General features: G+C 44.5%; 1 protein-coding gene across 1 annotated transcript in view; it reads right to left on the bottom strand.

The window, feature by feature from the left end:
• The window catches only part of RASEF (RAS and EF-hand domain containing), an 81855-nt gene extending 65379 nt beyond the window's left edge, over nucleotides 1–16476 (bottom strand). Inside the window, exon 1 of the mRNA XM_060100729.1 lies at nucleotides 16046–16476. Coding sequence (XP_059956712.1) covers nucleotides 16046–16476 — 431 coding nt within the window. The remainder of the gene's footprint in view (nucleotides 1–16045) is intronic.
• Nucleotides 16477–17159: the final 683 nt, after the last annotated feature.

Raw genomic sequence — 17159 nt, 5'->3', positions numbered from 1 at the left:
GATAGACGTTTCTTGAGATACACTCCACTGCTCATCAACTTTGCACTTCATTGCTTCCCTAGCAACCTGCAGGGGAGTTTAATTACTTTTTCATTTGATTTTCTGAAGAACCAAAGGGTGATTTTCTGGAATGTGATTTAAAAAAGAAGGTAGCAAAAAAAAGCTATTAAAATCGGACTTTTCCACATTATACCAGGATCAGCTGCCCTGAAAACTAGTCCACTTCTGTGCTCCCAGAGCCATAGTCCACTGGAAGAGCAACCAACCTGTAGATTTGCAAACACTATCTCCTGAAGGAATCTGACCTCAACCCCTCTGGAGAGCCAAGAAAAGAGAAACCGGTCTTTTCTCGAGTCATCATCTTAATTCACTGGTTCATCAGATAATGAAAAAGCAATTTCAGTCAACTGTGCATTTACATTTATCTCAGTTTACATTTTTCATCTGAAACCATTATTTTGCCCTTGTTTCCAGTTCTGCTTCCCTGAGGTATGAGCTGCCCTCTCTCACCTGTGTGGATAACATCCCTTCTGGAGTGTACAATTGGCCTAAAATCTACTAAACAAAATGGAAATAAAAGCTGAATGGTTGCTTTAAATACAAGTGGTACTAAAGAAGGAGCTGTAATAGGTTATTACAATAATCGGCCTGAGTGGACAAGGAGAACCTCACAAAGCAGCAGTATCTGTTTACCTCCATGTACAGTTTTTGTAGCATTTTCCCGAGACTCAAAGAAAAGAGCATTAAAAATAATCAATAACCAACTATTGGTCTGGGGCCCAAGACCCAGGTGCAAGACTTGCCAGATTTCTGTGGATTCATCTCAGCATAACACCATGCCTACTCTTGGCTAGGTGCATACTTCTCACATGTATTCATAATAATATAAATCCATGTTTTGTGCTTACTTTTCTTTTTCTTTTTATTGGAGTATAATTGCTTTACAATGTTGTGTTAGTTTCTGCTGTACAATGAAGTGAATCAGCTATGTGTATACCTATATCCCCTCCCTCTTGGACCTCTTCTGCATGGGATAATTTCTACAAAGACAATTAGAACTACAGTGTCTACCTTGGGGAACTTTCAAAATGAACGAAAGGGGGCAAGGAGTTAAAATATAAATAAAAATGGAAAAGGAATAAAACCGCCAAAAAAATTAATTTCAAAACGACGGCAGCACTCCAGCCCTTTGAAGCTCAGGCATCCAGCCCTGAGAAGAATACAAAAGCAGACAAAGTCAGGAGAGAACGAAGAGCAGCCTGTGAGCCCCCTCCTTGGCACAGGACTAACATGCATTCAAAGGGGTTCTGAACACAGTTCTAATACATCTGATCAGTTTGCTTTCTGCGTCTTCAGTAAACAAAGGTACCCAGGAAGGAAGGAAGAACTGACAATAGTAAACCGTCACCTGGCAGCAAGAACAGAAAATGCACACAGGAACTCAAAAAGCCAAACTGAACTACCATCCCCACAAATCCTGGGGATATGCTACACCACAGCCCAGGATGAAACGCAGCTTCATAATGATGACCCTGAGTTAGCAAGGAGAGCTGAAGTTATTCTGAAAACAGTTATTAAAAGCAAGGCACTGTGTGAGTCCATATGCTTACCAAGAGATGGACCGCCCATCGCGGCATGCTATGTAATAGCCACAAAGTAGAAATGACCCAAATGGCCATGAAAAGTAAAATGGATAAACTGTGATATCTTCACACAATGAATACAGTAGAGAAAATGACAGATCTACAACTACAGGCTCACAAGCATAATGGTGAGTGCAAGAAGCCAAACCTATGTAGTAAGGAAAAAAAACACCCAAGAAATCATGCCTGGGGGTCAGGGAGGGGCTGTGGTGATTAGAAGGAAGCACCGGGGCTTCTAGGTGCGTGCTGTTTCTAGATCTGGACGCCGAATATGAGAGTGTTCCATCTGTGAAGAGTCAGCAAGCCGTATACCAAGCTCCTTGCACTCTTCTGTAGGTGTATTTGTCTCTGAAGAACACGTTCACAAAATATTACACAATATATTCGAGGAAGTATATATTTTTTATCTTCATGGGAAATTCAGTCATGAACACTTCACAATTTGGATTTCATTTCAGAGGCAACCCAAGGCAAAATGTGAAGCACGTGATGTTTATCTTTTCTACCTCAGTTCCACATTCTCTTTCTGGGGCTTTTCTACCTTTTGAATAGCAGCTCCCAACCAAATGTGGCTGCATTCCACACCCTCAGTTCTCATTTCCTCAGCCGAGTTGAAGACATGCACGAGTCTCCCAGGGATCTTGTTAAAACACAGATGCTTCAGTAGGTCTGTGGTGGGGCCTACAGTCTGCGTTGCTGGAAGAGCTCCCGGGTGTGGCCAGTGTTGCTGGTCTGAGGCCCTGAGCTGCAGAGCCTGAGAAAAGACGTGATTTAAAACCAGCGTTTGCAGAGCTCCTGGGAGCTGAATAATGCCTGTCCTGGGAAACTGAGCATGGAACTCACGGCTTCCTTATGGCTGAGTTTTAGGACCTGTATCTGGTGGAACATTTTGGGCTTCCCTGTGCCTCTCAATTTGCATCCTTGTTAGCTCTACCAACTCAGGGACAAAAACTAGCAGTTGGGGACAGTAAAGTAAGAACCTGTTCCTACTCTAGGGATTTTTGTACAATTTCTCATGAAAACTTCACCTTTGGACTTCTTAGCATAGTGCTTTTCCCTCAGCATTTGCAGAAGGGAGGGAGGGAGGGAGAGAGGGAGAGGAGGTAAAGGAAGAAAGGAAGCGAGCAAGCAAGCAGTTAAACTGCCTGGGAAAGTGCAGCAATGTAAAGTGCTGGCGTGACTTGCCAGATGGCTGAGGCTGCTTAAATCCAAGATGTCTCTTCCATGAGGGGCTCAGTGTGGAGTTATGGATATTTTGGGGGATGAGTGAGGTTGTAGGGTGAGAATGGAGGGGTAGACACCAGGGTGAAGAAGCCCTCTTCTCCCAGGGGGGCATCTCAGAGCCATGAACACAGGGAGGGTAAGCCTCTTCTTGGCAGATAGAAAAATATTAATAACTTTAAACCACCCCTGAAATTTGATATGTGGTTTTGAAGTGTTTAGGAATTTGGAAGGGGTACAAGGGGAATATAATATATGTATAGGGATTTTTCCAGATTCAAATAAATATTTGAAAAATTTCTGGTGCATATTTTATAAGCTGGAAGCAATAAAAAATGCTCTCTGATCTCACCAGAACCAATTTGCATAGCATAGGGAATCTCAAAAACAGAGTATCTGGAAAACTTTTTTTAGTAGTTGCGATGGTTAATGTCATGTGTCAGCTTGGCTAGGCTGCAGTGCTCAAATATTTGGTCATACATGTCTGGACGTTGCTGTGAAGGTCTTTTGTACATGAGATTAACATTTCAATCAGTTAGACTTCGAGTAAAGCAGATTACCCTCCAGAACATGGGCAGGCCTCATCCAGTGAGTTGAAGACCTTTCAGTGAAGACTGAGCACCCCTAAGGAAGAGGGAATTCTATCAGCCCACTGCCTTGGGGCTCAAACTGCTATATCAGCATTTCCCTGGGTCTCCGGCCTGCTGGCCCACCCTGCAGATTACAGACTTGCCAGCCTCCACAATCGTGTGAGCCTATTCCTTAAAATAAATCCACGCCCCCTCACCTCCACACACGCACACACATGCTCACACACACGCTCACATCTTATTGGCTCTATTTCTCTAACTAACTAACACAGTGGCTTATATCATTGTACTTTTCCTGGGGTTAATCACATAAACAAATGTACCAGCTTCACCATGAATATATGCTAGCACTGCTTAAAACAGTTGAATAAGATTATTCAGCTTACTTGGTTGAATAAATTGAATTCAATAAGAACTGAATTCTTATTCAGTTGCTAAATAAGAACTTTAATTTAAAATATTATTCAACAGAATAGGTCACTTTTTAATGGCCCACATGCTCACCTACAACATAACATTATAATTCTCACCAGGGTTCATTAGGATTGTAACAGCCTATCCAACAGATCTGTGGACTTTTGTGGACAGATATTTATTAGCCTGAAGACAGCTCATTCACTGTCATCTTTTAGGAGAGAGGTAATGCACTATCCCTTTTTGACCAATATAAAACCTCCGGACCTGTACACACAGAATCAATCTAACCCTCATTTCTGGCTTTGTACCTTGCTTTAGCCTCCCATGCATTTTCACTCAAGACTAGTACTGCTCGGACACAGTACATGTTCCTATAGCATCAATTAGCTCATCCCTTAGGTCAACAGGTGAATGACGCAGAAGTGGAAGTTGCAATTCCCAGCATGTCGATGCTCTGTGCCCAAGTAACAGTCACCAAGTGCAAGCCCATTACCACAGCTGAAGGCAGCCGGCTGCAGGTGAACTCAGTCTGGACACAATGCCCATTCCCCGGGGGCTTCCTCCCAGCACAGACGGTACACATGCGTTGTCTTTGTGCATTCTCTCCTTGTTCCTGTAATCCAGCGGCCACAACCCATGTACCTCCATCCACCAAGTTACCTTCACCTTAAAAAACAAAGTGAAAAATCCTATACTTGCATTAAAACATTTACAGTTTTTCTGTACTGGTACCCTGGACTGTCGTATGTTTCTATTAAGCATCTAATGTGACTTTTTTATTGTGCTAATATCTTATTCAGATTGTTACTGGTTTTTTGAGTATGCTGGTTGCAAAGCTATACAGATATGGAGAGATCAGCCCCATCCCTACTTTTTTTGTCCATATGTCCTTTGTGTGTTTGCAGAACATGAGGTTTGTCTGGAATACATGTGCTGTGTTAGAGTAGAAATGCATGCACTGTAATTCATTCACTGACATCCCCAGGCTAACCATCTCTGCCAGACTGAAGTACATGCTATGCCAACGGATCCCCAAGGAGGAAAAGAAAACATATTTGCATCACAAACACAAACACTAGTTTATGGCATGTCCATTAGAAAACATGACATATGAACATCCTAAAACATGGATTTTCTAAGCAAATGTTGGTTGACTCCTCAGGAATTCGTCCACCTCAGCCAGAGCAGACTGTAACTGTTCTACAGGAGCAAGAATTACGAGGTGACTGGGTCACGCCAGGGGATGCACTGTGCAACCCCCATGCCTAAAGAGATGGGCAACAAGCCAGCGCCGGCTGCCTCAACCTACCACCACCCCTCCACCTCTGGACCAGGCAGCCACAAGAGGCTCACAGCAGGTGAAACTTCCACCGCTGCAACCAGATTTCAGAATGAATAACTCATCTGCACTTGTTTTCTATCCAGACATTAAAAAAAACCAACACTCTAGGTCAGAGATACCATTATAACAAAATGGTCACTTGAGCATGCTCCATAATTGTAATGATCGTGAGGGGGTATCATGGCTGAACATGCCCATAAAATGCCCCCCAAAAATTGAAATTGAAGAGAGCGGTTGCCTTCAGTGTGTATGTGGTGGGAGGGAGCTCTCAGAAGGTGTCATTATTTCGAGTGTTTCTGCTTGGTCACCTGAAAATGACAGGTGTGAATACATTTAAAGGACAAACCTTGACAGAGCCTGTATTTGGGACTGATCCAAAAAGATATGAGACACAGAGCTTGTAGCTATCCCAATTTCTTATCTCTGTAAAAAAGAAATTTTGTATTCCATATGTCTGCTTTTCTTGTGGTTAAGAAGCATATAACATGAAATCTCTATTCTTTTTTTTTTTTTTTCAGTATGCGGGCCTCTCACTGCTGTGGCCTCTCCTGTTGCGGAGCACAGGCTCCGGACGCGCAGGCTCAGCGGCCATGGCTCACAGGCCCAGCTGTTCCGCGGCATGTAGGATCTTCCTGGACCGGGGCACGAACCCGTGTGCCCTGCATCGGCAGGTGGATTCTCAACCACTGCGCCACCAGGGAAGCCCGAAATCTCTATTCTTAACAAACTCTTAAGTGTATGGTATTGTTGCCTACATGCACCTTATTGTGCAGATCTCTAGAGCTTTTTCATGTTGAACGACTGAAGCTCTATAACCCACTGAACTGCAACTCTTCATTTCCCAATCACCGAGCCCCTGGCAACCACCATTCAACTTTCTAAGAGTTGACTACTTTAGATACCTCATATAAGTGGAATTATACATTATTTGTCCTTCTGTGACTGGCTTGTTTCACTTAGCATAATGTCCTCAGGTCCATCTGTGTTGTCACATACTACAGAAATTCCTTCTTTTTGTACAGTTGAGTAATATTCCATTGTATATATATACCACATTTTCTTTATTCATTCATCTATCAATGGACACTTGAACTGTTTCCACCTCTTGGCTATTATGACTAGTGCTGCAATGATCACAGGAGTGCAGATATCTCTTCTAGATCCTGATTTCATTTTTTTGGATATACATGCAGAAGTGGGATTGCTGGATCTATGATAATTCTATTTTTAATTTTTTGAGGAGCCTCCATACCATTTTCCATAGTGGCTGCACCAATTTACATTCCCACCAACAATGTACAAGGGTCCCAATTTCTCCACATTCTAACTAGCAATTGTTACTTTCTGTGTTTTTGATAACAGCCATCCTAACAGGTATGAGGCAATATTCCATTATGCTTTTGATCTGCATTTCTCTGATTAGTGATGAGCATCTTTTCATCCCCATAAATTTTTTTTTGACTGAAGGACAAAATATTCCAATAATGAAAGGAAATACCACTGTGGTACCAGAAAATATAACCTCTCATCACTAAATTCCCTTATTTTTATTTCATTCCTTTTTTTTTTTTTTTTTTACATATCTTAAAACTGTGACAAATACTCTCAGCTTCAAATGAAGAGAAAGAAAGACATCAGGGTAAAAGGTGTTCTGGACATCTCAATGCTTTCAGAGCTCAGCCCTCCTCCTCCAAGGACACACCATCAGGGCAGCAAATCTGGAGGCAGTAAATACTGTACAGCAACATCTGTTAAGCCTGAACAAGGTAACTCAGGAAACTACAAGAACATCCAAGAGCAAAAAAGAGAGTAAAGACAGACTATATTTGGGTCAAACTACTATCCCACAAACTTGGAAGGGGAAGAAGTAGCATGATTAAAATTCTAAGTTAAGGTACCATGGAACCACATGTTCACATCAACACGAACCTTCAAAGCAAGATCACGCCTGACACTTGAATTTACTAGGGCACATTCTCAGGTAGGAAACAGGGGTTGCAAACTGGAGAAAGTATCTTTCCCGCCTCTGTGCTTTGTCCTTCATGGAATATGCAAAACTGGAGATTCCTACTTAAAATCTGGATTTTTCACCATCCTTTATAAGTTGGCGTCGCTGGCAACACTGGGCCGATGTCTTGCATGGCAGCATCTGTCCGTCCCCCCAGCATATGAAGCAGAGGCTGCTACTGGGCCCCAGCTCCACTCCACCAGGTCTACGTTACCTGCCTGGCCCCGGAGGCTTCAAAGTTTGTGAGCCCCCCTCCATTACATCAGTCACAGCCCACAGGGTGGTAAGAGGAGGGAACGTGGAGATAATTTGACAGGGCCTAGAGTCTCTCTTGCTGGAACTGTGACACCACCACACAACATAAATGGAGATAACTGCTCTACTGAAGAGAGGAAGAAACTCCCTGAATTTAGTTTGTCCACTTGATTTTTCTCTTTTTTTAAATTAATGCCTTTATTATTATTTTTAACATCTTTATCGGAGTATAATTGCTTTACATTGTTTAGTTTCTGCTGTATAACAAAGTGAATCAGCTATATGTATACTTATATCCCCATATCCCCTTCCTCTTGTGTCTCCCTCCCTATCCCACCCCTCCAGGCGGTCACAAAGCACCAAGCTGATCTCCCTGTGCTATGCGGCTGCTTCCCACTAGCTATCTATTTTACATTTGGTAATATATATAAGTCCATGCCACTCTCTCACTTCGTCCCAGCTTACCCTTCCTGCCCCCGTGTCCTTAAGTCCATTCCCTATGTCTGCGTCTTTATTCCTGTCCTGACCCTAGGTTCATCAGAACCCTTTATTTTTAGATTCCATATATATGTGTTAGCATACGGTATTTGTTTTCTCTTTCTGATTTACTTCACTCTGTATGATAGAGTCTAGGTCCATCCACCTCACTACAAATAACTCAGTTTCGTTTCTTTTTATGGCGGAGTAATATTCCATTGTATACATGTGCCACATCCTCTTTATCCATTCGTCTGTCAATTTGGTCTGCTTGATTTCTGACCCCCAGTGAAAGCGGGACCCAGACCACCCACCTTGTGATTATTCCCGTTCATTACTCTCACTGGTGCCATCACCTCTGGAGAGAGAGAAACTGTCTAAGAAACTTCTGATTTTTGACTGGATATCATTTTGAAGCACCCCATTCCTGGTGCAGTCCCAGGCACACATGGATTTAAAAAAAAGTTTTTTAAATGAAGGAGTGAATGAATGACATAGGAAAAAGGCAAGAAGAGTTTCCTCTGTGGGCAAATAACAAAAATGATCCTTAAGACTGGGAACAATTTAAGATGAACTTATTCCACAATATGATGCCCTCGATTTAAATGACGGACGAGATCGATAAGCAATGAAAAATAGAGAAACTAACGTTTTCAATTTCATACAGTTCTTGAGGATTTCAAGTCCTTTTAGAACAGTATTTCTCACACTTGATAAACATGTAGACCTTATTAAAGAAAATATCTCCTATGGCTTCCAGAGTTGATGTAAATATTGTTTATATTATGTCACTTAACTATAAACAAACATAAACCAGATATAAACCCCTTATCCTTATAGCTCCCAGACATTTATGTGACCAACACGCATTTGCAAAATCAGTGGAATGAGAATTAGCAACATTCATTTAAACTGACAAGGGATGCACTTCTACTGAAACTACACCCCCATAGCCAATGTCAGTATGGTCCTGGCAGCTTGTGTACTGCGCTTTCCAGCCACACTGACAGGATCAAAACCCCACTCCCTGATCACTTTTCCATTGAGGACACAGACAACCCAACACCCTGTGCTGTTGGTCACTTTCAATTTACATGGACACATCATTTGCACCAAGTCCACTGTTGTGCCTTCCTCATCAGCCCATGACAAGGAACAGATGCCATACAATCTTAAACACAGAGGCAGGTTTTGAAACAGTGTAGCCAAATCTGTCATGTAAGAGTCATCCAGGTGATTCCAAATGTGCTCAAATTAATTTGTTTTATATTATCATATAATAACATAAAATGAAAACATAAATGTTTAGTCTTCTAAGATTGCCAAGCATACACATAAAGACTGAGAAACACTCTTGACATGAAATGTCCATAGTCTGGAGATGTGCCCTGAGGTATTTTTCTGCATTTATTATACTGCATCTCAGGTCCTTCAGATGTCAGAAACTCCTAGGTATTTAAAAACGTGAGACGGGGCTTCCCTGGTGGCGCAGTGGTTGAGAATCTGCCTGCTAATGCAGGGGACACGGGTTCGAGACCTGGTCTGGGAGGATCCCACATGCCGTGGAGCGGCTAGGCCTGTGGGCCACAACTACTGAGCCTGCACGTCTGGAGCCTGTGCTCCGCAATAAGAGAGGCCGCAATAGTAAGAGGCCTGCGCACCACGATGAAGAGTGGCCCCCGCTTGCCATAACTGGAGAAAGCCCTCGCACAGAAACGAAGACCCAACACAGCAAAAATAAATAAATAAATTAATAAACTCCTACCCCCAACATCTTCTTAAAAAAAAACCACCAACAACAAAAACGTGAGACAATGAGCTCCTTGAAGGTCAGGTCTACGAAGGAGTCTCTCTAGTGCCTGGGACACTGGCAGGCACATGAATACTGAGGGAATTAGAGAAAGAATGAAAGAAACATGTCTGAGCTACTGCATCTATATGTCTTGTTTTTATAAGACATATAGACTAAGGCCTTAAGGGCTAAAACTCACTTTTCTCTTTTTATAATTACTCTGACAAAGGCAATTATAATTTGGAAGACCCCAAATATTTACCAGTTGAAGCAGTGAAACTTTTTTTTGAGGAATTAGTATCAAAGAAATCATACGTGTCATTCCATCATTACAGCTTTCCTCTGGGACACAGTGTTTACTTTCCATTTTACAACCTGATATGAGACTAACAGAGTCAGATAGGAGCAGCCCAAATACCCACAATAAATACTCTCTTCCCATTTCTTCCCTCCAACGATATACTGCTGTCAGGTGCAACTAAGCTTTCACAAGCTACACATGAAGCAAGAAAGTAAACTGTATATCCTCTTAGGAGAAAAAAGCAGACATTTGAATCACCTCAGCATCCTAACCTCCCCCATCATCAAAGGCTTTCTTCTCCGCCATCAGCCTCTAAGCTTCCATTCAAGGCAGATCAGCCCAATTCTGCTACTTCCATTTTACAAATGAAATAAAATCATGTAACCTGGGAAGAAATCAAGAAACAGGTTTTACAAGCTCAGAGTGACCGTGTATTTGAACAGTGATTCCGGAGAGAAGTAAATGAAAACTTCAGGCAAAAAGACAAGCTAGAGAAGAGTCTGTGGTCCTTGGAGGGTAGTCTTCCAATGACACCCCATCTTAAGCCTTTTTCTTTTTACCCATACCATAAGGGCTGAGTAAACAATCTCTCACCAAAACCTGCCAGCAGAGCTCTGAACAATCAGTGAGATCTGAGGGTCAGAGCAGGCCACTGTCTGTATGGCCAAAACTGGCAGTCCTCTAAGGATGGGAGGCCAGAATACCTTTCTGGGGCCAGGAGGCCAAAAAGAAATTACAACCTCGAGATGAAATTCAAATATCAGAACCAGAAGGGGCCACCACCAGCAACCAGAGCTCATAAAAAAATAAGCCATTCAGAGACTCCTGCTGGGCCCAGGAGCAAGGTTTGGATGGTTCAAGGAAGAGCTGTGCTTTAAATGGACAGGTGTCTCCCACTCAGCAGTAGCGTAATGACACATAATTGTGATAGAGGATATACTGAAGAGGAAAAACAAAAAGCAACAGACCAGAAACAGTTAGAAAATAAAGATATATATAATCTATATATAGAGATAGAGACATATAAAGATATACATACACACACACACACACACACACACATATATCCCCAGTTCTGAATGCAGAAGAGGCAGGAAATCTCTGGAGAGCCTGTGGCTAGCATGCTGATAGGCCTCAAAGCCAGTGCCAAAGGTAAGCATCACACACAGTCAAAAACATCTTTGAACCTCTTCCAGGACTGAAGTCCAGCCCACTATGGTGTCTCAAGGCTGGAACCAATCTTTACCTCCTTGGATGAGCAGCAGATATAACTGGCAATATGGATGAAAAAAATATACTTATCTTCAAACATTAAAAACACAGTCCAAAGCACCCAGATGCTCACATGTGGAAGATACTCAAGAGCTGAGATCAAATAGAGAAGAGCTGATTTAACTCTCGCATCCCAAGCTGTCTCAGGGCCATACCCTCACTGAGTGGGAAGAGAGGGGAAACTGAGGCACTGTCTAATCAATCAGTCTCTCTGTCTGCTTGTCTTCTGCCTCCTCTCACCCTGTCCCCCTCTCACTCCGTGTCTCCAGCCCTCTCTGTGTTTACCTCTCTCTTTGCGTCCATCTTTCCTCTCCCTTTCCCATCCTGCCAAGCACCATATCATGAAGGTGAAGCGGGCTTATGAAGCAACTGCACTATTACAAGAAGACGATCAGAGGCAAAAGCCCTAAAGTGGACCCCAAGAAAGGGAAATGTAAAGGAGTCCCTGACCATGAAACTATGCCTCTGCCTACTTGTAGCTTCGTGTTTTTTTAAAACGTCCTAGTTAAGTGGGATTGGTGTCACCTGTTGCTTTTCCTCTCCATTTTAGACATCATCTTCATAGTTACATGGACGTGCCAAAGTAAACCTTTTTGACAATTCATATAAAAGTTCACACGTGGGTAGTTTTGGTTCTTCTCAATTAAATTTCCTGTTTCTAAGTTATTCAACAGAAGACTCTTCTTCAAAGTTGTGTGTGTAGAAAGGGCACAAATCATGTGAAACAGCTTGACCACACAGGTCTGATTTTGGTGCCTGAACAAATCCCGCCCCAGCCCTGTCTGGCAGGTCCCCAATCACGCTAACCCCTGTTACACCAGAGGCACCCACCCACCCTGGGTCTAGTCTGGCTATTGTGGCAAAACTGGTGCCCATTCACAAGTCCGCTGTGGTTCTGGTGCCAGCTGGACCCTCGTGTTTCTGTTTGTGAGAACGTGGGTTCTAAGTTAAAGTGAATCAGTCCACAGATGACACTCAATCACTACAAATGGAATTGAGAACATTCTGAAAGCTTCCGCTCTGACTAGAGGAGAGAGGTGAATTCCTGTCATGACCCTGCCTCAGTCGAATGCTCAATGCACACACACACAGACACACACACCCTATATCCTTCTCTCCTTGCCAATCTCGGAAGACACCAGCTCTCACCAGAATGTGAAAATATAGGGACGGAACCAACAAGAGAAATGAAGAGAATGCATGCAGCATGAACTAACTGCATTCTCAGTATATGAAGCAGGGAATCAAAGAACATTCAGCAAATATTTATTGAGTACATTTATTGAGTACCTACTGGATACAAACCTCCCTTTCACCAAGATAATGCCCCTGACACCAGAAACTGGCTTCACTAGGTAATTACACTCTGCTCTCTGTTTCTCCCCAGACATTCTCTTCCCACTTCATGGATTTTTCTTGGCCTGATACAATCCTCCTTCCGGAATTCTCTTATGTAACTACACTGCCTTGCCCATTCTGGTTTCACCTGCTGGCTGACCTAGTTCCAGCTTACTGGAACTAGTGGTAACGGCCCATCCTGACCCTCTGGACCATTTACACCTGCCCAGCTCAGGTTAACAGTGTCACACGATGGGACACTCCCCTCCCCAACCTTTAAGGAAAGGAGTCCTTCAGTTTCTAAGAGAAGACCAACTTGAGAATTTAACACACCACCCAGAGACCATTTTTATTCTTTCACAGTGCAAGATTATTTTCTCTCTAATATCACAATTATTGATGACTGAGGACTTTAACCCAGATTTGTTTAATATTTTGATCTAAGAGTTTGAATGATCTTTGAAATGGAAATCACTACCACGTTTTGCCTTTGCAGGCACCAAACATTCCTATATCTGATATCTGTTCTGCTTAAACTGTACACAAATACCCCCCTAGGATAGGCATGGGACAGGGTGCCACCTGGGGGAAGATGGAGTGCCAGGTGGGAAACTAAGGAACCAGATGAAATGGCACACCTTCCCAGAGAGACAATTTTCCCCCTGGAAGAATATATAATATTTTATGTTAAACCAAGCCCCAGTATATTATAAAGTGAACATGAATTCTTTTCTTTTAAGGTAAAAACTCAAGAATTCAAAGAAAGTTCCTGCTTGCAGGCAGTCTATTGGGTTATGTCCACAATACACGGAGTTTCCTGCAAATAACTCTCCTGCCTTTACATGTTCTCTGAGGAAATTTTTGAGAAATATTTCACCCACACTATGAACTTCTTGAGGGCATGAACCACATCTCCTTCTCTTTGTCTCCAAGTACCTAGGACAGTACCTAAGACAGTGGCACAAAACAGGCACTCAACAATGTTTGCAGAATTAATTTGGCTGAAATAATGGCAATGACATTGTCAATAATGAAAGATTTTTATCACATTTGAATGGGAGAAGGGAAGATGAACAGCTGTATGAGGAAGTAGAATAGAAGCAACCCAATTTACCAAAACAGCTAATGGCTGCCATAGTAACAATCAGGTGAAGCAATTCAGTTTAGTTCTTTTCCACTTGAACGAGTACAGGAAGGCAAATATTGTACTTGTTAATCTCGCAGAAGACGGGGGTGGGGCTTAGGACACAAGTCTACCAGGTGACGCTGGTGCCATTATATTTAATAACATCTCAAGAGTCGGAAAGGCATCGTGATAATAATAATGTCACCAATAATATTAAGACCTGGTTGTATGCTGATCCTAAGAAGATCATTTTCATCATTTAAAGGTTAAGTGTCAAATATTGGCTGCTGAGACTTAGCAACTCTGAAAAGTAGTTCAGTGTGTGTGTGTGTGTGTGTGTGTGTGTATGTGTGTGTGTATAAAATACGGTGTGGTCTTACCTTTTCTTATTCTTAATATTGTTACCTTTTTAAACTAGCTGGACCCAAACCAAGTTACAGATGAAAGATGATTCAAAGTATATGGCTTATAGCAAAGTTTAAATTTTTCTACTTCCCTGGTGGAGACACTGCATTTTCACTCATTTGTAAATAACAGAAAAGATGGGTATCACGCCCACTTTCTCTACACAATCTCTCTTATACTGCAGTGAGTAACCTTTTATGCCCAGTATTCCTGAACTTTCCAAACAGGAGGGAGAAGCTGGGCGGAGGAGGAAGTGAGGATTCCCAGCCCTGCAGGTCTAAGCGGTGAATGGGTGAGCCAGGCCACTGCTGCCTTCCAGGGCTATTTCCTTTTCTGAGTCTTATGTCTCAGATATGTGAACTGCCAAGCAAAATGTTCAGATCTTCCTAATAATGACAACCAGAGATGCATAAAATTTCAATGAAAATCCAGAGAGCAGAAAAACATTTTACAGTATTAAGATGTTTGTAGCGCCTGAGGAAGAAGTGAAAATAGCTCAAGACATACCATGACTCTAGGCAGAGATAGATGCAAATTAATCTCAATAAAACCTGAATATCTTTCCCACCATGCCCCAAACCTGCAGGCATCCCCTTTCCCCCTGAGAATTAAGTAACTTGATACTATGTTATTTCTGTCGCAGAAACAAGAGTGAGAGTTTACTGTATGATTTTATTCTGTGGTATAAAAAGTGAGAGTTTTAAAATTCACAACATCTGGGATCAAATGCTGCTCTTTTAGTAACTGGTCAAGTCCCTTAACGTCTTTAGGTCTAAATTTCTCCATTAATCACAGATAAGAACGTCCACCCCCAAGGTTATTCTGAGTATTAAACGAATTAACCTGTAAAATGCCTAGCACATAGTAGGCATTGGTGAATCTTTGTGTGCAGCAATATAAATGCGCAACAATGTCTTGTTTTCTACGTAGTAGCAGGAAAACAACAAACACAAAAACCACCATAGAGAATGGCAAATTGGCTAGCGGCCCGGGTCACCGAGCATTGCTGCTCCAGGTGCAGCCTGGAGGCCGGGAGTAGGAGGTGATGTAATCAAGTCTCTGAGGTTTGGGGAGCGCTCCTAAACCAGCGTCCCGGAATAATCTCCGGACGCTGTGGATTTCACTCTGGCTTGTGAAACTGAGAAATGAGCAAGTGAAACTTTCTCCCCGAACTGTGACTCGGAACGCATTCCTTTTCTTTAACTCTAGGAGATCCCGTCTTGGAAGAGTTAAAAGTGCGTCGGTGGAGAGCTAGTGGGAAGCAGCCGCATAGCACAGGGAGATCAGCTCGGTGCTTTGTGACCGCCTGGAGGGGTGGGATAGGGAGGGTGGGAGGGAGGGAGACGCAAGAGGGAGGAGATGTGGGAACATATGTATATGTATAGCTGATTCACTTTGTTATAGAGCAGAAACTAACACACCATTGTAAAGCAATTATACTCCAATAAAGATAAAAAAAAAAAAAAGGACCCTGGTTGGAGCTTTGTGACCACCTAGAGGGGTGGGATGGGGAGTGTGGGAGGGAGACGCAAGCGGGAGGAGATATGGGGATGTATGTATACATATAGCTGATTCACTTTGTTATAAAGCGGAAACTAACACACTATTGTAAAGCAATTATACTCTAATAAGGATGTTTTAAAAAAAAGTGCGTCGGTGAATGGAGGAAGGCGATAGAGACAGAGAGAGAGAGAGAGAGAGAGAGAGACAGAGACAGAGAGACAGAGAGACAGAGAGACAGAGAGACGGGGGGGGGTGTCCACTGGGTCTGCACACTCCGAGTGTAAGAGAGAGAGATGGCAGCGTCCCAGGGAGGTAACACCACCACCACCTTCCGCTCTGCAAACCACACACGCACCTGGGGATGAACTTGACCTCGTCCCCGAGTCGCGCCTGGAAGTCCTGCCAAGCCTGGCCCGGGCTCGCCGAGTCCCAGTGGGCGGCCAGTGCCGCCGCCGCGTCCTCGTCGCCCTCGTCCTCCTGGCTGTCCCCGGGGTCGGACCCCACCAGGGCCGCAGTGAACGCAGGCTCCCGCGGCCCCCGGCCCCAGCGCCGTCTCCCGCGGTGGGCCCCGCGGAAGCCGCGCGCGAACTCCTGGAAGGTGATGGCGCCGTCGCGGTCGGTGTCGAGCCGCTGGAACACGGCCTCGGCGTCGGCCGGCCGCACGCGCAGCTCCGCGCACAGAGCGCTGAACTCCTCGCGCTCCAGGCGCCCCGAGCGGTTCGCGTCGCAGGCGGCGAAGACGGAGCGCAGCCGGGCCAGCTCCTCCAGGTCCCCGTCCGGCTCCATCCCGCCTGTCGGGGGCGACCGAGAGGGCTCCGGGCCGCGCGGGCCACTCGGGCAGCGGTGACAGCGGCTAGTCCGAGGCCACCTGCTGCCGCCGGGAGCTGCGGCGAGTTCGGCGAGTCAAGCAGGTTAGGCCACTGGCGGGAACGTCGGGGCGGGGCGAAGCGCCTGGGTGGGTCGGGACGGCGCGCTCCGAGAGGCTCCGCGCGCGGACCCTGGCTGGGCTCAGCCCCAGAGCGGTGCGAGCGCGCCCCTGGCCCCGCGCACCGCGCAGCAGCGCCCGCCGCGATTGAGCGCCCGGCGCGGCCCCACTCACTTGCCCAGCGAGGCCCGGCTCCGCCCAGCCTGGGAGGAGCAGCGCCCCGCTCCGGTTCCCACGCCTTCGAGAGTCCGGCTGTGCTTTCCGTGCTGGCCTCTGGAACCTGTGTTTGGGGCTCCTGGAGTTGGGGAGGCCGGCCGGAACTGGGGGTGAGACAGAAGCGTTGCCAGGCCCTTCGGCATAAACAGTGTGTGCTCGGGTAAATCGAGAGCTGGTATGAGAAGCTAACTCACTGGATAGAGAGGGGAAAGGAAGGCAGGGGTAGGATTCCAAATTGGTTAACGTTATGTGTATTTTATTATTTTCTGATTCCGGAAAATTGTTAAACTTCCGTGTATACAAGTTTTCTTACAAACCAAAGTATGAG

The sequence above is a fragment of the Mesoplodon densirostris genome, chromosome 6 (assembly GCF_025265405.1).
Source record: "Mesoplodon densirostris isolate mMesDen1 chromosome 6, mMesDen1 primary haplotype, whole genome shotgun sequence".
Lineage (NCBI taxonomy): Eukaryota > Metazoa > Chordata > Mammalia > Artiodactyla > Ziphiidae > Mesoplodon > Mesoplodon densirostris.
Note: the sequence above shows the minus strand (reverse complement) of the source record. Positions and strands in the feature narration are given on the sequence as shown.